This window comes from Spermophilus citellus, assembly GCF_964194105.1.
Source record: "Spermophilus citellus genome assembly, chromosome: 14".
Classification (NCBI taxonomy): Eukaryota; Metazoa; Chordata; class Mammalia; order Rodentia; family Sciuridae; genus Spermophilus; species Spermophilus citellus.
In genome coordinates this window covers 101,231,428-101,252,741 of record NC_138194.1, presented here as the reverse complement: position 1 = coordinate 101,252,741, position 21,314 = coordinate 101,231,428, and the positions used below count along the sequence as shown (strand labels likewise).

Here is a 21,314-nt window from a genome sequence, read left to right as displayed (position 1 = left end):
AAATAAGGCAAAAATCTTATAGTTTTGCTGCACACACTGTCCACACATTTAGGATGTCTCGGATCACAGGGGGCTCACCACACAGGGCAGGGGAGTGCAATAGTTAACACAAACCCATGACAAAGATAGCACTTAAGATTATAGATGCAAATCACAGCTGAAAGTAACAGCACATGCTTCATCCATTAGACAAAGCCCAGGGAGGGAGATAAGAAAGAACAGAAGTTTCCTCTCAGGTCAGGTGGTTCAGGGACCGCTCTGAGGGCACAGCCCAGGAGTGGGCAGTACAACTGCTGAATTTATGTAGGGGCAGGCTTGGCCTCACCTCTGCCTTGAGGGGCCGGTGCTGTGGCTCCTGTGGGGCGTGAGGTGATGGAGTGGAGCATGGACAGAGGCTGGTGTTCAGAGGGTCTCGGTCTGAGGAGAGTTTGGGGTTTATTCTGAATTGAGGAGAAAGGCAGTAAAGACTGTTGTGCTTCACCTTGAACTTCACAGTGAAGGATGGGAAGCCATCGGGTAGTTGGGCATCCTTCAGCATGGAGCTCACTGGATTTCTCACCAGGTGAACATTCTATCAGCCCCTTGAGGAGTTTTAGCCAGGGAGGTGCTACCCGATGTGTGCTTTAAGTTCCCTTCACCACAGGGTGGCAAATGGATCACCATGAGGGGACAGGGAAGCAAGGGAGCAGTCCAGAAGTGGGTGAAGGGGCTAGTTAAGTAGGAAATGTGAGTAGGGTCTTCATCAGGGATCCTGGCTCATGATGAGGACCAGGTGCAGCAGGAACCACTCAGAGCTGAAGGTGAGGCCCAGGCCAGAGCTGCTGCTCTCCTCGGGTGTGGGGCCACAGGTGTGGCAGAGCCCTGCTGCAGGTGAGGCCATTGGTGGCCATGGAGAAGCACAGAGGCAGCCCCACTGCATGCTCAGGCTCACTCCCCTCCCCCTGCAAACTGTCAGGAGGCCTGCAGGCTGCTCCCCGGTTCAGCACTCTGAGAGGGGGTGCCCTGGGGAGGAGGGGAGGCCCCCTCTGCAGCCTGAGCTGCACACTTGCCCCCCTCCCACCTCAGCCCTGCCTCCAAGGACAGCCCACGGAAGCCCTCCAGCTGCTCCTCTCAGCAGCTGGCTGTCATTCCCACCAGCCTTCCCGTAGCTGTCTGTGGGCAGCCCATGCCCGTTCAGGAGGGGGTCCACCAGCCCTCGGGAAAGAGGGCCAGGAGCAAGTGTCTCTGCCTAGAGGCCCGGGATGCAGTGAAGGTGGCCCAGCCTCACTGTTTTCTCCCATGTAGCAGTTGGGTGGCCTGATGGTGGCGAGCTGAGCCAGCCACTGCCCTCTCCTGGGGCTCTGGGCCTTCTGTCCCTGTGGTCTGCCACTGTCACTGGTGCTTTTTGGGGGTCAGGGCCTTCAGGTTAGACACAAATATGTCTGAGGCCAGGCTGTATGCTAATGGAAGAATGTGGCTGAGACTGGAGAAAATAAACACCACCTCATCTTGTTTGCCCTCTTCCCTGAGAACCACAGACTCCAGGAGGAGGCAGCAACACCCTGGAGGGCGTCTGGGGTCATGCAGCCAGTCCTGTGTTTTCTGGAAACCAGGAGAGTAGAGGTTTGTGCTCAGGTGTGCAGTAGGAGGGTCAAGGCTGGGTCTGACCAGGTCCCTCTGAGCACCCTTTTCCTGTTTCTCCCTTCTCCCCTCCAATCTGTGCTGTGGACTCTCACCTTCTCTTCAGGGCTAAGTGAAATGTCCTGTCAGCTGACCTCCAGATTTCTATGGGGCCTTTGCAACCTGATGATTCTTTGATTTTGCATTTCTCTATCTCAGAATCTAGGCCATGATGAAGGGGTTATTGGATTCTGTAGCCCTCCCACCCTGGGCCCAGCACTCAGGATGCAGGCTTGGGGACCTCCATCTTCTGGTCCCTGCCTGGGGAAGCCAGGTGGGGGATGAACTGGCAAGCTGGCTTGGTGATATTTTGCTCATCCCTTGGGGGTTCCAAGATCCAACTCTGCAGAAGGAAAAAGAGGTCCCTGCTGTGCGCGGTCTGGTTCCCTCGGGGATGTACATAGTACTGCCTATGATTTCTCTCCCCCAAGCCCTGCTAGACCCCACAGGGTGAGTGGTAAGAGCTTGAACAGATGAGGCTCAGCATGGGAAGGGCCTGGGATGCCACCCCAAGAGCAGCAGGCCAGGCTTGGGGCTCACGGCACCGGAAGCCAAGTGCTCCCTCCTCAGGTGGGTTTTCCTATACACTAGAGCAGGGACTCAGAGTCACCCCAGCAGGTGACACACTGTGGGGTTGGCTCTATAGAGAGGAGGTGGTGGTCACAGTGCCCTTACTGAGGTGGCCTGGGTTGGCTTGGCCCTGGTACAGTTGCCCCACGAGGCGTTTCCTCTTTATTGACATACAGTTGCTTATCTGTAAAGCCATAGGGCTGGACCATGGGGTCCTTCAGACTTCTGATCCCCAAGTCTGACTCTTGTCAGGACAATTTCAGATGGAAGTGGCTCCCTCCATTGTCCCCTCCAGCCTGACCCAGCAGTGCCAGTCCTTGAGTGGTTCATCTTCTGCCTTGGGTCTTGGGGGATGGGGTGGCGGGCTCGTGGAGCAGGGCTGACTGGGCATCCCAGGAGGGACACTGCTGCAAAGAGAAGAGCCCTGTTTGAGAAAGTGTGTTTCCTGCCATTCCCCAGACAGCTGCCTCGCCTGTCCTTTCCAGAGGGTAGGAGGAGGCCCATTCAGAGTCCCTGGAACCAGAGGTCAGGGAAGGAGCACTTGTGTGACACAGCTGGTATCCCTGTTGTCCCCATGTGCTGCCTGACCTTTCCCTGAACCTCCTCTGGCCTTTTCCTGTCACTCAGGATACCAGTGACCAGTGAGATGTCAACTCTCAGGTCGCTGCTACTAGCACAGGATTGATTTGGGGGACTGCCCCTGTTGCTGGAACCCTTGTCCCATGCAACCTGGGACCTCACTCTCCCTGGCTCACTCTGCCTTGCTGGCCTCCCCTCCTCAGCCTCTGTGGCCATCAGGCCTCACGTCACCCCTTTCAGAGTTGGTGGCCCTGGGACCTGGTTTGCAGACTGTACTCTTCCTTTCTCTGTGTGAGCATTCCCATCCACCCCCTGGTGCTCAGACCTGCTGCACACCAGCGACTTCCACAGCCTGAGCCCCGGCCGGGAGCTGGGTCTTGAAATCCAGAGGCCAGCTTTATAGATCACAGATGCTTTCTGATCACCTCAGGGACATCTCAAATGAAAAGTGTGCACTGGGCATCCAGGTCCAGTCTTCCGGGGACACTGAGCAGCACCTTCTCTTTTCCAGATGCTCTGCATCTAATCTGCCACCAAAGCATGCTCAGTTTGCCTTCACGGTAGATCTGAGCCTGTCCATTTCCCTCCTCCACCCATCGCAGGGGCACAGACCACTAGTGTTCCTCCCCTGACCATCAGGGAGCTTCACTGCTCTCTCTGCTTCCGCCCCTGCCCTTCACCATGGGCCCCTCTGCAGAGTGGCCCATCTTGCCGCAGCCCATGGGCACCATCTCGGGGCCCTTGACACCCCCACTCATCCCATTGCTGCTCTTCCCTGTTGATGGCCCCTCAGACATGGTGTCCACGTTCCACTCCAGTCCCTTGCTTGGGCCTCCAGTGTGTCTGTGCACCTTCCTGTCTTTGCCTACCTGCCACCATCCTGCCTTTCAAAGGTCCCCACCTTGACCCTCCAGCAGGGTGCCCAGTGCTCTCACCCAGCTCTTGCCTGGGCACTTTCTGCTTGTCATAATCACACAGTTACTTGGGATATCAATGGCTTTTCCAATCAGTCTCCATCGTCTCTGCTGGGTGATGTCACCCACATCCCACATGGGCCACAGATTCAGGGTCACTCCACATGATTTGGGCTGGCAACAAAAAGACCTCACAAACACAAAATACCTTTTGGGGGGTCAGAGACGACTCTGCCACCTCAGAGGTCTGCTCCCGTGCTGGAGGACAAGAGGAGCAAGAGAGGCAAGAGGCAAGAGGGCGAGCACACCAGAAACCCCCCTATTTATTGGGAAGAAGACATTCGATAGAGTATTCCACCCAAATAAGGCAAGGGTAGGGTTTGAAGGTGGAGTCTTGCTTGGTGACGTCTTGTGGTCAGCAGATGGATTTACATCTCGTCAAGTCACACTCATCTCAGGATCACAGGAGAGCGAGAGGAAAGGCACACTTGAGTCACGCAGCCCAATCAGCTCGTAACGCCAGACCAGTCCCTCATACGCTCAAATGCACAGGGCTCACAAAGAGCCATGGATGGCTCGCGGCAGGATGATACTTGGCATTTGCCCTCTGTTGCCTGCCCTGGACCTATCCAGTTCCAGGGGCGTGGTCAGCATGCATTTTGTGTGGGACCAAGGGAAGAAGGCTGGGTTCTGGAAGGTTTGCTGTCCCCTGGGAGTTGCAGCCTTGTCAGATGAAAGGAGTGAGAAGGAGTCTGAGGGCCTGTGGCGCTGGTGGACAGGGCTCTGCTGCCCGCCAGCCCACTGTGCCTCCATCTCATCTGCTCCTAGGCATGGTCTTCACAGTCTCTGGTGAGGCCTTGGTGCTAGGCCATGGGACATTCCCCAGGAGGGAAGCCAGATCCAAGGAACCCCTGGCACACCTGGGTCACTGATGATGGGCTGTCCTTGGATTGTGACACTAATACAGTGACCCTGCTCCCAGTAGCAAGTCACTTTCTGCTGGGCCTCCAGCATATCTGCCCTTGCCCTCCTGGGCAGTGGGACTTCCTTACCCTGAATTGGGGCTCCCCCACTCTCTGCCTGTGCCCCTTCAGCTCCACAATCCAGGCCCTTCCAGCCCCGGGGCTTGGTGCTTGCTGGTACCTTCTACCTGTCGTGCACTTGCCTTGGCTGGCCCGTTAGTCTCAGTTCAGGTGTCAGTCACCTCAAAGATCTCCCCAGATCAGCTAACCGAATGTCACCCTGTCACAGCAGGGGCGATATCCCCCATGGCACAGGTGACACATGGTGTCCAGCTTGCACCTCTGTGGCTCTCTACTTCCTCCTTGAACATGACCTTGGAGGGAAGGAGCCATCTCACCCGTGCAAACACGTGCTTGCCTTGTCCTTGGCCAGGACATCTGTGCCAGACACTTGGAAGACATGTGTTGGCTGAGGAATGAGGGAATGAATGAGTGCTCACTCATTAGGTGACAGGTATCTTGCCCAGGACTTCCCATCCACAAACCATCCAATCTTTAGGACAGCCCCATGGGGACCGTCATTTTGCACAGAGACAAAGAGGGAGGACTGGCATGGAAGAAATAAGGCCTGTGTGACTCCCTAGCTCTCTCCTACTGGCCTTGGAGTCACCTTCTCTCCTGGCCTGGCCCTGTTCTTCTCCTTATTCAGCAAGCAGCTTGTGCTCCGGCTGGGACAGGAGATGGCCTCACAGGGCCTCTCCTCACTCCTTGCTCTCTCCCTCTGGTCTCCTAACAAAGATGGCTGCACCCCAGCTCACCATTGAGAAGGGTCTGGGTTGTGTGAGAGCCCATCCATCTCACCTCCTGTTGCACCTTCTGCTTCTGAGATAGTGGTCAAAAACAGGAGAAGGCGACTGGTTACCAGCATTTGCAGCTGTCAGCAGGTCTGGGGATTTTTCTTTCCAGAACTGCTTTCTTTGCTAAGTATTCTATCAGGCTGCCTCTGAAACACACGAACAATCCCAAATTGGCTCCCTGACCACACATCCCTATAACTTAAAGAACCTGTTTGATGTGGATCATCCAGCCAGAGGATCTGTGGCTTCTGCAGAGGTGGCTGTGCCCAGAACTTTGATCTAGAAGAGAGTCTACAGAAGGTTCCGGAACAGGAAGCAGAAGTGGAACTGGGGATAAGAACCCAGTGTCTGACCCCAGGTCAACATTGTGTTCCTCTGCACTATGGCCCTGCGATTGGTTAATAGTATCCCCACCCACCTTTATAATGTGCAGAGAGGCTAATAATTCTCCTGTAAGACATGGACAGTAGCAGCTGCCTTGCCTTGCACTCCCAGGGTGCTTTCCAAGGCTGAGATTGTATGGACTGTGGTTGAGGGAATCTGAATTCTACATCTGAATCCCTGGGCATAGTTTCTGCCTCTGCCATTTGCTGGCTACGTGATATCAGAGAAATTAATCTCTCTGAGCTTCTGCTTCCCCATGTGTAAGTGAATGAATCCAATGGTGCAGAATGAGGAAGAGCCTTCGGCAAGTTAGAACTGCAGAAAGAATGGGATGCTTCAGAAGGTGTCAGACTGGCCATCTGTCAGTGCAGGCTTTGGAGACCAGATTGAGTCCTGGTTGGCTGGAGGAACCTGGGCAGGTGCTGTGGAGAGGCTGCATCAGACCAAGACCCTGATGCCAGAGGCTTGATGCTCATCAGTCACTCCCTGGCTTAGTGGCCTTGGGAAAGTTACTAACTTCTTCATGTCCTTCTTTCTGTATCTGTAAATAGTAGCACCTATCCCAGAAAGCTGTGGCGAGGACTGTTGAGTGTGTTGATGTATTTCACATGCTTGCAGCAGCGTCCAATGCGTAAGAAGCTGTCTTATTGTGTCTCCTGGTCCCGATTTAACCACTTCCCCCAGCAGAACAGTTGAGAGGCCCAGAGTCAAACCACATAGCATGCCCAGTGCATACCTGGAAATATGGGCACTCAGTCCCAGGAGCCATTGGGACTGTGCCTTATTTGCACAATCCCTAGGGCCCTTGTGCCTGGCTCAGTGGCTGCCACTTCTCTGAGGTGGAGGTGTATGGATGATTCCCTTGTGGGCCTCTGAGCAGCAAAGGCACAGGGTCAGTGTCTGCAGGCATCTGATTCATGTTTCCCTCCTCTGCCTCTCCCCTGCTCTCTTGGAATGTCATGGTCTCTCTGTGGCCAGCTGCATTCAGCAGTGGCTGGGAAGAGGTCATGGATGAGTAGTGATTGCTTCCTGTCTGCCCCAGCAGGCTGCCAGGCCTCCTTCCCTGGCCTCTGCTGGTCCCGCTGATCTCCTACCTAGGTTCTGCCACCTGTACTCCTAGACTCCAGATTCAGGTAGGCATTTATTCAGTCACTCCTCCCATTTGGTGGGTTTGTTAACTTCTGTTAAGCATCAGTTTCTATATCTGTGTTAAGGGAACAAAATCTACCTTGTTGGATAATTGTTGTGGGTTAAATTCCAGGCCAGGTGAGTAGTATACCATGGGTGTTCAATAACTGTTTTCCCAAGTGGAAAAATTATGGCTGACAGTCAGTGGGTGGGGGGCTAATCCATAGATGTGTCAACACAAAGTACCAGGACACCAGAGACCAGCTTGTGCAGACCTCTCCCTCCCAATAATGAAACACACATCCACTCCCAGTTTCCCATTGAGTAAACCGATTACAAGTTCAAGTGCATTTCCAGAAAGACTGAAGTATATGCCGGTGTTTCCCCTTAGAGCAGCAGCCCTGATGGACCCATAACTCCCGGTGGGTGCAGTGGAGCCCCTGCATGTGGCTTCTCTCCTGAAGTCTGGGGTGTTTATTCCAGCCACCTAAAGACTGCGGGAAATGTCCCCTAGACAACAGACAAACAATAAATGGACTCCAAGGGAACAGGTACTCTGTGAGCATCAGTCCTTCTCTATGTTTTCAAAAAGGGAAATCAACCAACCAGGAAAAAATCAAACACGTTTTTTTGTTCTTGAGAACTTAACTCCATCTTTAGTTCTGGAACTGCTTCTTTTGTTGATGCTGGATGATTATCTGATAAATCCTTTTCTGAAATGTCTCTGCTGGGGCAGTGAAGGGAACCTGGTCTGCCAGTGGCTCCTTTACCAGGGCACTGATGCCTCAGTGTGCACCCCATCCGCTGTCCTCAGGCACCCAGACAGGGACTCTGGCTGTCCAATTGGTCCTTTACCCTTACTTATCAGTGCTGCTCATGAGAAGGAAAGGCCTGCGGTCTGTGGCGCTCCCACCTGCGGGTGAAGAGAAGCTCACGGCAGTGACTTAGACAGGAACGAGTTTCTGGTTTTCATGCTTTCACCCAGGCTTGGGCTGCTGGATTTGGAGTTCCCCTACTTCCTCAAATCTCCTGGGTAGGCCCCCAGAGATCATGTCCTCCACTGGAAGGAGGAGGCAGGAAAGTAAAGTTGCAACCCATCCACCTGTCTATCCCCTACGACAAGGAAATCAAGGTGCTTTATGGTCTACCCTCTTCTCCTTCCAACCTCAGAAAACTTGTGTAATTTCTTTCCTTGGCTGCAGCTCGGCCACATGTCCTTCCCCAGCTGCAGGAGAGCTGGAGAGACAGGAAAGGAATAGCCAAATTGGCTTAGGCCAGCCAGACACAGCTTGCCTCCTGAGGAGACAACTCTGCCATTCTAAACTAAGGCAGCATTTCTTCAGCCGGGAGCAGGCAGTGGGTGTCAGGCTGCAGTTAATGGCGTCTGCTACACCTCTGTGGCATAAGCCCTGGAGCCCATGAATCTTCTCACTGGCTCACTAAGACAATGATGAATGCCGTGCCCAGAAGGCCCTCCAGTCGGCCGTTCAGCACCCACTTCTTAGCTCAGGGTCATTGGCCACTTGGGTTCAGCAAGAACTGGGGCCTGCACAGGCCTCATGCTGTGAAGACAGTGGAGGCACAGTGCAAACTGAGGGGTCTGGAGACCCACCAACTGGGACCGACTGGCCAAACAGCACCTTCAACAAGGTGCCCTCAGCTTTGGGACCCCAGGCTGGATGCATGGACACAGGGCCCTGCAGGCATCAAAGGTCCAGCAGAGCCTCTAGGATGGAGGGGCAGGGACCTCCAGCAAGGGAACAGAAGGTGCCACAAGCTCATGCACTTTCTGTGACCTTCATGTGTTTGGAGCCATTCACAGCAGTTAACTCCAGAGTGATCTGGAGGCAGAATCAGGGATGATGGACTGTCCGTGTTTACATACCTAGAACATCAGAGCTTGGGGTCCATCTGGAGTTGAGTACATACTTCAGTTTGAGTGAGAGTGAATGTGGAAACACATGGGTCGTAGCCAAGGTGTGGAGGTAACCTGACCACAGAGAATTGGAATGTGGCCGAAGGGGCTTAGCCTACCTCTGTGCCAAGCAGGTGAATCCCAAGAGCCTGGCATTTCCGGAGAGCCTGGCTGAGCGGGTATTCAGGAGCCCCTTGACTAACTTAACCCAGTGGCTAAAAATGCACCTTGAACCTCCTGAACATACAAAGTTTGGTAATGGTATGGAAAAGGATTTGCGGTTGTTTGGAAGTTGATTCCTCAAAGCAGTTTGGGCAAGTTTTGCCTTTCTTGAGGAGATGCCATTTCTCCCGTGTCTGTGACCTTCGACTTGGCCTTGCAGTCTGGATCTGGGAGCGAGGTCCTCCTCCTGCAGAATGTTTGCAGACAAGACTCAGTGGTGCAGCCCACCCTGAGCTCCAGCCTCCTGGAATTTGTTCACCAGCTACGATGGAACCTTCTAAGTCAACTCCTTTTAAACCTTAAACTCACATAAGAGACATGTAATCCCCCGCCTGTCTTTGGCAGGCTGCCAAAGTTAAAGCACTTGGTTGTCACCCCACAGCTGCATCTGTCCCGGGTGGAGCTGTCTAAATATTGCCCAGTGCCTGCGTCTTCTCTCATATTTAGTTCTAGACAGACAGCTTGGTGCTGTTTCCAAAATAACCCTTCCATGGGGTTTGTCAGACCTGGTGGTGCCTTTAAGGATAAGCATTAAAAATAACTCCTCCCAAATCAGGGGAGACCTATTTGTTCTGCACTGCTGTTGGGCTAATGGAGCCTCAGTGACCCTCATTGAAACACTGATGACCCCAAATAGGAGAGGTGGTTACTGCACATAGAACTGATCGGATGGTGAACTGTTCAGTAATGTGCAATTAAAATAATAACGTGATAGCCAGATTGCTTCCTGGGCGGGGCTGGATCTGCATGAGGTCAGCCAGCTGCTTCAAGTGCTCCATCTGAGGGATTGCTTCCTTCCCCTAGGTCCTGGGTTGATCTTGACCAGTCCCCAAAGCAGCTATGCTGCAGGTGTGCCTTTGAAGGTCTCTCCTGTTGAGATGCTCACACTGAGACTATAAAGTGGGCTAGCAGTCCTGGAGCCAGCTCTTGGACCCAACCCAGTGAAGCTCAGAGCTACTGATTGTCCTGGGATAGGTAGAAGGATCCAAAGAGCTCATTTTTGAAAGCCTTTTTTTTTTCAAGTGAAGATTCATGAAGACTTTAAGATGAGGCATTAATGTAGCATCGTGACTCTTTTTATTTTTATGACTTTTGTATAACTGAGAGATTTTCATTCTTCTGGCATTTGCCTTCTCCTGGAATTGTACCTGAAGCTTCATTGGGTGACTGAAAGGACACCTTTCTGGTCCTGTCCCATCCACGGTCTCCCGGTTGACTTGGGGTCCCTGTGCGCGTGCCTGCCTTTGTGAATGAAGCTCCTCATCTGTGTCTCACTTGTTCCTTTGTCTTTCCAGCGTAGTCTTCCGTTCTTCCTTACAGAGAACCTTTTCCAGGACAGCTCCTCTGTCCTCTGGGCTGGGTTGGGGGGTGCACCTGTGCCCTGAATCCCCCCGTGGGACCCCCACTCATCACCTATTCCCTCCTGTGGCCTAGTCTTGGTCTCAGTGTCTAGTTTCCCATAGTTGCGAGGCCATGAGTTGGATGGAGATGGGGTGATGCTTGTTAATGTTTCACCTGCAGAGCGGTGCTTCCCCAGGACACGAGTGGAGTGTGGACTGACAGTGGCCTCGGTATCTGCTTGGGCTTTGGGAGGGGTGGGTCCGTGGGGTGTCACACATCACAGGATGATGGGGGCCATGCTTCTCATCACCCTGTCTCCTCTCGTTTCCCTCAGATGTGCTCTGCCCCAGTGTCCGAGTAGAAGGAGATCGCTTCAAGCACACCAACGGAGGCACCAAGGAAATCACAGGTAAGTGGGACCCACGGCTCACATGCTTGCTTTGTGGTACCACTTGCTGGACCTGTGTGTGACCCTCACACACAGGGGTGGCCTCTCTGGCCCTGTTCTCAGCTGCATCTTCCACCAAGGTCTGATGGCGTGATCCATTCAATAGTGGAGAACATTCATGGTTTTCCATTTGACAGGCCGTGGCTATTCTATAGGAGTCCCTAAAAAATGTGTCAGGTGGCATGCGTTTGTAAAGGAGCTGGAGGCTAAGCAGGGAAGGATGGGCAAAGCCAGCAAAAGAATGGATCCATAAATGCACTTGGGAGTGAGTGGGGCTGCACTGTGTTATAAATATATGAATGAATCAGGGCAGAGGAACAGAGAGACACCTGACTGCAGACACTGCCACAGAGAGAAATTCCACAGAGGCTCCTCCAAGGCTGTCTCCATGTAGGACAGAAGAGAAGTTTGGGGAAGTGCATGGAGGGGGCTGGCCAGTGTCCCCATCAGACTGGTAATGCTGGACACTCTTAGCCTCCCTGTGGCTGGACATCCTGCTTAGCTCTTTAAATGTATGGATTCAGGGTGGTTTCTCCCCCCACACCTGGACCCCAACCCTGCCTTCTCACCAAAGCTGACTCAGTCAGGCTCCTCTTCTCCCTCTTCCACCTTCTCAAGCCCAGTTCTGACCATGTGCTCGTGGGCTGCTTTCCTGCCTCCCAGGGACCCTGCCATGTCATTGTGCTCCTGTGGAGTTCAAGATACCAGCTTTGGCATCCTTGAGCCTGAAAGATTTTTCTAGAATGTCAGAAGTCTGCTGGGCCTCTGTGCACAGCAAGCAGAGGGTGCCAAGGAGGTGACATTCCCTGGAGCATCCCTGAGCCAGCAACTTGGTGTAGAATCCTCCCAGCCCTACCTTTCCTTGGGGGATCATCCCCAAGCCCATGTTGGACCCATTTCCCGGTGTTTCCCAGCAGGGTCCAGGAGCATGGCCTGCTGTGTAACTGGCTTCATGCCACATCCTCTCAGCTCTTTCCTCTTCTGATCCCCAACCCTGTGCCCCTCAAGCACCTCCAAATAAACTGCTAGCAGTTTGGGTGGAACCCAGACAAAGACAAGGGACTCGTCTCTCCTGTTGGGCATATGGTGAGCAGAGGGGGCTTAGGAAGGCTGCCACTGTGTTGGCTGCTCTGTCCAGTTCCTGAGATAAAGGTGATGCATCTCTGGGCTCTGGGCTCAGTTTCCTTGAAGTGAGCGTATGACAGCTGAACCATGCTGCCCAGGTGCCCTGTGCCAGGCAGTTAGACTTGGAGAAGCACCAGACACTTAGAAGGAGCTCGGTAAATGTTTGTTGAATGATCAACCGAGTGGATGCATGATTGAACCGAGTGAATGGAAGAAGGCTGCAGTAAATCCTGAGAACAGGGATGGGCAGAGGGGAGCTGGATAAATGGGTAGATGGACACAAGATGGACAGAGGAAGGAAGTGCAGAAGAGAGGAAGGAAGAAAAGGAGAGAGGAGGAGAAAAAAGAGAAGGTAAGTGAGCCCATATCTGCCTGTGTGGCCTGCAACTCAGGCTTTCCCGCCATTCTGCCTACTCAAGAGCAGTGTTTTTTTGTTTTTTCCTACTTAAGAATTACTGATTCTTGCTGGGAAGAATTCGAAAGTGTGCTTGTTTGGGTATGTGTGTGTACACATGTTTGTGTGTGTGCAAATCCTATATGTCTGTCTGCACATACTCGTGTATGCACGTGTGAATATGCAGATCTGAACAAGTATTTTCATCTCTGGATGTGAGGAGGATCCTGCTAAAGAATCTGTTTGGTGGTTGGGTAGAAATGAGACGGCCTGTTACAAAGCCTCCCGTGTCCACCCGCACCAGTGGAGTCCTGAAACCTCCCCTCCCCTCTGTGGAGGCTTCGTGGAAATGATGTCTGGGGCCAGGTGGGCCTCCATTTGCAGGCAGAGCAGACACCTGCCCATGCAGCTCTGAGTCCACAGGGAACCTGCTCTATCTGCTGTCTACTATGATAATTACCACCCTGAAAAATATCCAGCTGGGTTGAAGCTGAAAAGGGAGTAGAGAGAGATGGCGCCTCAGACTTGCCAATTTAAATATAACTGGATAATCTGAGCAGCTTTTGTATCCTGGAAAAAATGCAGTTCCCCAAAGCCTCACCTCCAGGCTTTTCCTTAAATGACTCTGGCTATTTTCGGGGTTATCTGGAATAATGAGGAGGCAGACAGCAGTAGAAGATGAAAACCGAGACAGGGATATTAGATGGCCCCATTGCCTGCCAACGGGTCAAGGTCTGAAGCCTCAGTTTCCCCACTGGATAACAGTGGATCTGACCAGAGTCTCTGAGGGTCCCTCAGCTGTCAAAATCAACCTGCAAATCCTTAGCACTGAGAATGTGACACAGCTTTCCTGGGAGTTGGCTCCTGGTGCTTAGGAATGGCAGGCCTGCTGCGGGTCCTGTACTTGGGCTTCCTTCTCCTTCCAGCTGGGACCCGACATCCAGATAATCAAATCTCTTACTCAGATAGGGATTTAGGATAAACAAAGAGAAATACTGAATGTTAGAAGAAATGCCCATCATTCATTGGGTGGCACAAAGCTCAGTTGTAAACCTTGAGCTCAGGCCCTGGGCCCACGCCCTTGTGAAATGATGGAAATGCACAAGCACAAGGAGAACTGGGGTGAGATTGTGCAGCTCTGCTCTGGCCTGTCCACTAAAGCTCTCTGTTCAGTGCAGTTTTTGCAGGATGAGGGGTGCACAGTAGGTGCCTGGCATGGGGGGGGTGGTGGCCTCAGAGCATCCTGGGGACACTGCTAGTTGCCTATCTGATTTCCAGCTGCAGCAAGGTGCCCCTGGTGACTTTTACATTGACCAGTTGCCTTACCTCAGGGCACCTTGCTCAGAGCCACCTAATTCCCTTCCCAGCTCTTATTTATTTCAGGCAATTTGTCTTTTCTCTCGGGTGCCCTTTGCTGCCACCTAGTAAATTGCTTGTTGTTGAAAATTTTGTCATCGCTAAGCCTTCCTTTTCATTCACTGAAGCCAATAAAAGTGGACCCAGAAAGTACAGCAGAGGTCGGCTTTCCTAAAACCTTTTTTTCTTTTTGTAATTCTCCCACATATAACTGCTGAGGGGAAATTCAGACGAAGGTGGCACCTTCTAGTGACAGCTGACAAAGCTGTGAAGCAGAGGAGCAGGCCTGTTTCGGGGTCCTGGTCCCTGGCTCTCTGGGGATTGGGTGCGAGTCCCTCTAGACTTGGCAGATTTCCATGAGCCATGGCCCTGGGGGCTCCCCTGTGGGCTGCAGCCTGCAAAGGGCACCCCTCACCCTAGGTCACTGGGAATGAAGCCCCCAGGATGCTACCATACTGCCCACCATTACTGGGCTGGCCTCAGGGCCCAGAAAGGGCCAGGTCCCAAACTCGTTCCCACCTCGCAGTCTCTGTGCCTTCACTTGGTGAAGGACTTGGTGTTGCTCCACAGAACCTCAAACTACAGGGCCCTGCAGGGTCTTCTCGGCCAGTGTCCTCCAGACCCAAGTGGCAGCCCTCCCCACCAATTTGGGCTCTCCAGCACCCTGCTAAGATGGCTCTTGGGGCCCATGCATGTGGCAGGCCGGTGGGTTGTCCAAGCCCCTGCACTGGTGCCTGGTCAGCCCCAAGAGCTGTTCCTCCCGGGCTGCTTAGGCACCCAGAGCTGCAGGCCCCCATGCCTCTGCCTGAGGCCATGTGTGGACTGAGGTCTCTGGGCCGCAAGTCCCCTCTCCACAGAGGGGCCTCCTGACAACCCACGGGCCTGCCACGTGGGCTGGGGGCTGCGCTGGCCCAAGTGCAGAGGGTGCAGTGGGGAGGCTGTCCTCTGTGTCCTTCAGTGAGTTTCTCCCTCCGCCTGGTGCTGCCTGTCTCCAGCAGCTCAGGGGTCCCGTGGGATCCTCGCAGGACTCTTCCCTGATGGGAGTGGCGGACTGCTCTTTGCTGAATTTGCTCTTTGGAAATCTGGTCTCGTATAACCAGGTGACCGTGGGGTGTTCTGGGGGAAGTGGCAGAGGAAGCTGCAATCATTATGACAAGAAAGTGATCAATATAAAAGCTTCATTGCGGGCCACTTGGTGTATGGCAGGCATGCAGGGAGAGCATCGTGTTCTGTTGTTCAAGTCACAGAAATCCCGAGGCACCTTCCAGAACAATCCCCTTTAAACAGATGAAGAAACCAGGGAACAGGGATGTCAGGCAACCTGCCCGAGGCCACACAGCAAGGGCATCGTGGTTTCAAGCACAACCCAGCCCTGTCTGATTCTAAAACCCCAAACCCCCATCAGCATGAAACCCCTTCCCTCCCTGCCCATCCTCCCTCAGGACTCGACACCAAGCAGATTCTCTAAATCAGGTCGGGAATGGATAAGCCATCTCGGTGGTGCAAGGGGCTTTGGTCATTATCATTGAGCCCTGTGAGCTCATTTCCTGTTTTCATGGCAGCATCTTAGAATGGTGGAGAGAGCCAGGGACTTGGAGTGAAGTCATGGGTGATGTGCCACTTATAGCAAGCCTTGTGCCGCCCTGGGGATGCACGGCTATTTCATCCCGGCTGCCTCTCAGCCTCCCTCTACCCTGGGAGAGCTGCCCCAGGCCGAGGCCACAGTCCCCAGTCAGTGTGGTGTCTGCTGTCAGCCTCCACCGTGGGCGTCGTCCTCGGGCCCCTCTGAGGAGCTGGTCTGCAAAACCCATCAGCCCTCCAGACAGGTCTGGACAGCTTTGTAAAGCATCCCACCCTAGGGAAATGTGGCTTGGGATGTGCTGTGGTGGACGGCGTCTGGTCCCTCCAGCTCTATGGACTTCCGGCTGTCTGCCGAGTGTGTGCAGGACCTTATCCAGTTGTCATAGCAGCCCTGTCTGCTGGACACTGTGGTCTTCCTTCTACAAGCAAGGGCTGGAGGCTCCTGCTGGGACGGGACTTGCCAGCCTTGCACAGATGCAGATGTGGGCCTGGGCAGGTTACACCCCATCCCTCACCCCAGCCCAGGCCCTGCTTGTCACATCACTTTACATTGACAGTGACTCTCAGGGCCTCTATGTGGGGAAACAAACCCAACAAAAGCACCTTTCAGTCGTGCAAAATCCTGAAGAATGTCTTCTTCTCTGGGATATATCTTTAAGTCGGGAAACTTAAATGCTACCAAACTATAATCAAAACAAAAATTGTAGCAGCAGGAAGGAAAGCCCTTCAATTGAGGGTTTGCTGTGGAGCCAGCACGTGCTCAGGGCTTCTGCAGCAGCCAGGCCTGGCGGCAGGAGACACCAGCCGCCTCCCATTTGTCCTGTGCTTGGTTGTGATCAAGGATGTCCTGTGGGAGTACAGCAGCTGCATCCCCTGCACCTTCTTGCTGGGATGGGTGTTGGAGCCCTCTGTCGGGGTGGCCCTGTTTTCCCTGGACGTCAATTCTTGCAGCACCTCTGTCCTCTGGCAGGGTGGCAGGCCAGAGAGCACTGTGCCTTCCTTGCCCCTCACAGTCTCCCTGTGTGGAGCTCACTTCCATTTCTTCTCTTTGCACAGGTTTTGACCTGATGGATTTGTTCAGTGTGAAGGAAATCTTGGGGAGGAGAGAGAACGGAGCACAGAGTTCCTACGTTCGGATGGGATCCTTCCCTGTGGTGCAGAGGACAGAGTGAGTGGTTACATCTCCTTCCAGACCCAGCCTGGAAGCCTTGGGAAAGGGCAGGAGAGGGACTGGCAGCCACAGTGGCACACAGGTGCTGAGTTGGGCTTTGTCCTGCTCAGTGGTGCCTCAGTGGTCCCAGGAAGATGAAACCTCTGACCTGAAAATCCAACCTGTGTCCTTGACCTTCTAGTGTCCTTGACCTTAACAGTTCTCTGGTCCTTTTATGCCCATTGCTCCATACACATCTTGCATTAATCATATACATTTTTCTATCAATTTAGGTAACAAACATAGAGGTCAGTGGTACATAGCACCTCCTACAGACCAGGGCTGCAATGCATGTGGACACAGTCCTTCCCAGAATCACCCAGCGGTTCTGGCCAGTGGAGTCCCAGCTGCGTGTTGACTGGGGCTGGTCTCACCCTCTGTGCCTGGGTGCTCTGTTTTCCAACAGAGGGGAATGTCCCCGCCCTGCACTTTCCCTGAGAGGATCTGTGTAAAGGTCTGGCCAGCGTCTGACACCCAGTGGGTTTCTGGTCAAGGGCTAAACATGATCCCAAAACAAAGGCTCAGTTTTTCTCACTGCAGACAGATCATGTGAAAGTAGAAGTGATGCTGCATGCTGCCACCCCGTCTCCATCTTAAAACTCTTTAATTGCTTCCAAGCAAATGGCCCCTGTGAGACCTGGCCACCTGGCCTCCCTCGCCACTGGCCCGTCTCCGTTCTGCCAGCCTGACAGACACCTGCCACCTCACGGCTTTGTCGATGTCTTCCCTCACCTGGGACCACTGCTCCCCTCCTCCCCCAGAGAGGGCTTCACCATGGAGTTTCCAGGACACTGTCTCTGAGCTCCTGGACCAAAAGGCTGTCTCTTTGGGCACTCTGCTCACAACCTGCGTTCCTGCACCACACATGCACACACTTGCTGTTGTCAATCAGCCGTGCAGTTGGCCTTCAGGGACAGGCCCAGGCCGCTTCCCCTCACACAGACCGAAGCCCCCTGGGGAAGCTCGGAACCAGAGTCGGGGACCAGCGGATCTGGCCATGGTGCCTGCCCTGCCGGCGCCGGCCAGCGGAGGTGCCCGCACGTCAGGTCGGGGTTCGCACTTGTAGGTGCGGTCCTTCAGCTCAGTGAGCCTCCTCCATATGCCAGCTGTGGCCCTGGCCTGGGTCACCTCATCTGTGGCTCCAGCGCCTGTGTTCCACGAGGTGACCACAAGGAGAGTTAATGGGGCAATCCCCTCCTCTCCAGAGCCTGGCTTCTTGCTGACCTGGAGGTGGCAAGCGCAGGGGTTGAGTGGACTCTAGGCTTCGTCCTCACATCATGACCCGATGCGATTCCCCAGCCATAGGCCTTGTAAATAGAAAAAGCCTCGTATAACTTCTCCTCACAGGAGAGTGCGACTGGGAGAGAAGGAGACAAAGAGAGGAAGCGAAAGTTCAAATCTGAAGCAAGGGCCCAACAGGAACCTCCCACTTCCTAATGATGCCTCATCAATAGAATGTTTTATTTTATTTTATTTATTTAATTTTTTTGGTTTGCTATTGGGAACTGAACCCAGGGGTGGTCTACCACTGAGCATGTCCCCAACCCTTTTAACTTTTTATTTTGAGACATGGTCTTGCTAGGTGACTGAGAGTCTCACTAAGATGCCGAGGCTGGCCTCAAACTTGTGATTTTCCTGCCTCAGCCTCCTGAGTTCTGGGATCACAGGCTTGTGCCACCACACCCAGCCAAACCTGAACATTGCTTTAGGTGCTGTTCTGTGGAATGCTGGATGGGATATGGTTTCTGGATAATGGACTTGAGCTCATGTTATGTTCACAGTTATCCTAAAAAGGACTTTCTACATGGTTCACATTTGTTTTAATGGCAAAATTCCAGAAACAACATCAAGCCCACGAAGCTTTGAAATTTTAAGGAAGAAAAAATTTGCATTAATTTCTAAAGCTTTGAAATTTATGCACACACACACACACACACACACAATCTGCAGGGTAATTTTACTCATCTTGAAAAGGGATGACACTTTCAACATGTATGCTTTTTGATCTCTTATTGGATAAGCAAAGGGCATTTTATGTGTCTTATCTGATTTATTTCTCACTACAATAAAATGAGATAAACTAGGCAGGCATTAATCTCATTTATCTATTCAACATTTGAGACTCTAAACGAGGCAGTAACTGGTTCAAAGCCTCACAGTTGTGGGAAGAGGAAGTGGGCTTCACGCTCAGGGCCTCTAGCTCCAGACCCTGGCCCTTGGCACTGCTGCCCCATAATCTTCTAAGTTCATATGGAAAGGATTAGATTATGACATTTTCCTTCCTGATCATTCTGTCAAGGGCTTCCCCCTTGACTGTACTGACTTTTTCTTAGGATATGTGTGTGTGTGCGCACGTGTGTGTGTGTGTGTGTCTGTGGATGTACTTAAAAGAAGAGAGTCTGTTCAGAAAGAAAACAACAAGAGAGTTGGACTCACTGAGGAAATAAGGAGATTTGTGGCTACCAAATCTGTGTCTGTGACACATTGGGAACCCTGTCTTCCCCCGTGGGCAGGGAGCAAGGCTGTCCCTGAATTCTGGGGACTCCCAAGTGCTGTGAGTGACGGGATGTTCTTCTGCCTGGGAGTGGTCCTGGGTGAAATCTCAGTGCAGGGATTGACACTGAATAGCTGCTGGGCCACCTCCTGTCATAGATGTGTGCACTAAGGTTCCGAGAGGATCAGTCTTTGGCCACAGGTTCTACAGCTAAATGAAGGGCCCCTGAGGATCTGCAAATCTGAGAGCCAGGAACCCAGCTGCCTCCCACTTCCCTTCCTGGCTGTCTGGCCAGACAGTTCCCACCTCCTCCAGTGGCGATGCAAACGAAGGTGCAGGCAGCCGACATTCAGGCCCCACGGGTGGGGGCTCTGCCCCGCTGTGCCCTCACCTGTAGCGTGAGCATCAAATTCTTCTGCGTGATTTCTTCACAGGAGAGGTGACCTGTGCATCACAGATCAGTTGGGCCTGCATCGAGCCCTCAACCAATACTTATTTTTAAATTAAATCTTAGAATCTTATACCAAAGAGATCATCTGTGAGTAATTTATTGAATCTAAAAAAACACTACAGAAAAGCCAGCTAAACTTCATTCTGAGAGGATTTGTGTCCAGGAGAGATCTGTGGTGGCCAGGGCTGCTGGAACCTTCTTCTGGGGAAATTAAACAGGCCCTGCATTATGGACGGGGAAAGGATCTCTCTACGGAACCAGTGTTCAAAGTTGGCATGCCTGCACACTCTGAGCTCTGTGGTAGGTGCTGAGGGACAGTGACTTGTCAGTATGTCCTCACTGGGGACCTCTTGAGGAAAATGTGGGGAGACGGAGGGAAAGAGGGCAGGTGGCCATGAGTTGAGCAAATGGAGAGTGATGTGTGGATAGCTTTTCCCAGAACCCTGTGGTGGAGGAGATCACCAGCTACCAGCAGGGATGCCAAGTCCTTTGCTATCCCAGAGGGTTAGGGGTGAGGAGCTGCCCTGAGAGGCCGGGAGTTTGCTCAGGAGCCTCGGTGTGTGGGATGGGTGGAGATGGAGGACAGTGGGCTGAGGATGCCCGGGAGCACAGAGAGTTGGGGGCTCGGATCTTGTTGAATGACTGGGTGCTCAATTTCCATTGCTGAATTTGGAAGACGAGAGGCAGTTTGGGACTGGCTAGGGTGGAGCAGGGAATTGTGGACGCCTCTAGGTGATAGGGTAACCCACAGTGGGCTGGGCTGAGCCAGGGCCTGAGGGAGAGCAGAGGGTGTCTGGTGCCTCAGTCTAAGTGCCATTTCCCAGGTGGTTCAGAAACAACAAAAATGCATTTCTCCCAGATCCGGAGGCCAGGGAGTGTAAGACTGATCCCCACAGATGGTGGTCTTCTTACTATCACCCCACATGAGGCAAGGAGTGAACAAGCTCCATGGGACCTTTCACAAGTCCCCATCTCCCCATGAGGGTTCCACCCTCAGGATCCCTTCACTTCCTCAAAGCCCCATCTTGGGGTTAGTGTCTCAATATGTGAATTTTGTGGGGACACAGATGTTGTGACCGTGGTGTCCTGGGACAAAGTAGTGTAAGACATCGCGGTTTGGCCTTCTGAGAAGGAGTGGGGCAGGGAGAGGTGATGGTGAGGAGTCTCCAGGGCACTTGGTCCTGGGGGAGTGGCCACTTGGCATTCCTTGTTGATGGTCAGTCACAGCGACCACAGAGTGACTGCAGGGCGTGCTGCAGGGTGCCAAGGGCAGGGGTGGGAAGGCCAGGCAGGGCCACCAGCTCAGGGTCTACAGAAGTTCTTCCTGACCTCGGGAAGAAGCAGCATTTGTAGGCCAAGAAGGTGGGTGTAGAAATACTCAGGAGGTTGGGTTGGCAGGACTCAGGGTGACAGGCGTGTGGGCTGCCACTGCCAGCCCCGCTCTCCTTGCTAAGCCTGGTGTTGTCTTTCTCCCCAGGGATGTGTTTCCCCAGGGTCTTCCCGATGAGTATGCCTTCGTCACAACCTTCCGGCTCAGGAAAACATCTCGGAAAGAAGACTGGTATATCTGGCAGGTCATTGACCAGTATGGCATCCCGCAGGTACGGGCAGCCTGTGCGTCTCCAGGGTCCCAGCCCTCGCTGTTTCCTTCTCCCTGGGGATGGCATCTGTCACCGTGTTTCCTCCAGGATCTTAGTCCTGGACCTAGAGAGGCAGAGGGTCAG

General features: G+C 53.2%; 1 protein-coding gene across 3 annotated transcripts in view; it reads left to right on the top strand.

Annotated features, from left to right (window-relative positions):
* The window catches only part of COL22A1 (collagen type XXII alpha 1 chain), a 238,332-nt gene that overhangs the window by 48,384 nt on the left and 168,634 nt on the right, over positions 1 to 21,314 (top strand). For all 3 annotated transcript variants that reach the window (XM_081266210.1, XM_081266209.1, XM_081266208.1), the window contains 3 exons: positions 10,866 to 10,940; positions 16,492 to 16,603; positions 21,068 to 21,191. In XM_081266210.1, coding sequence (XP_081122336.1) covers positions 10,866 to 10,940; positions 16,492 to 16,603; positions 21,068 to 21,191 — 311 coding nt within the window. The remainder of the gene's footprint in view (positions 1 to 10,865; positions 10,941 to 16,491; positions 16,604 to 21,067; positions 21,192 to 21,314) is intronic.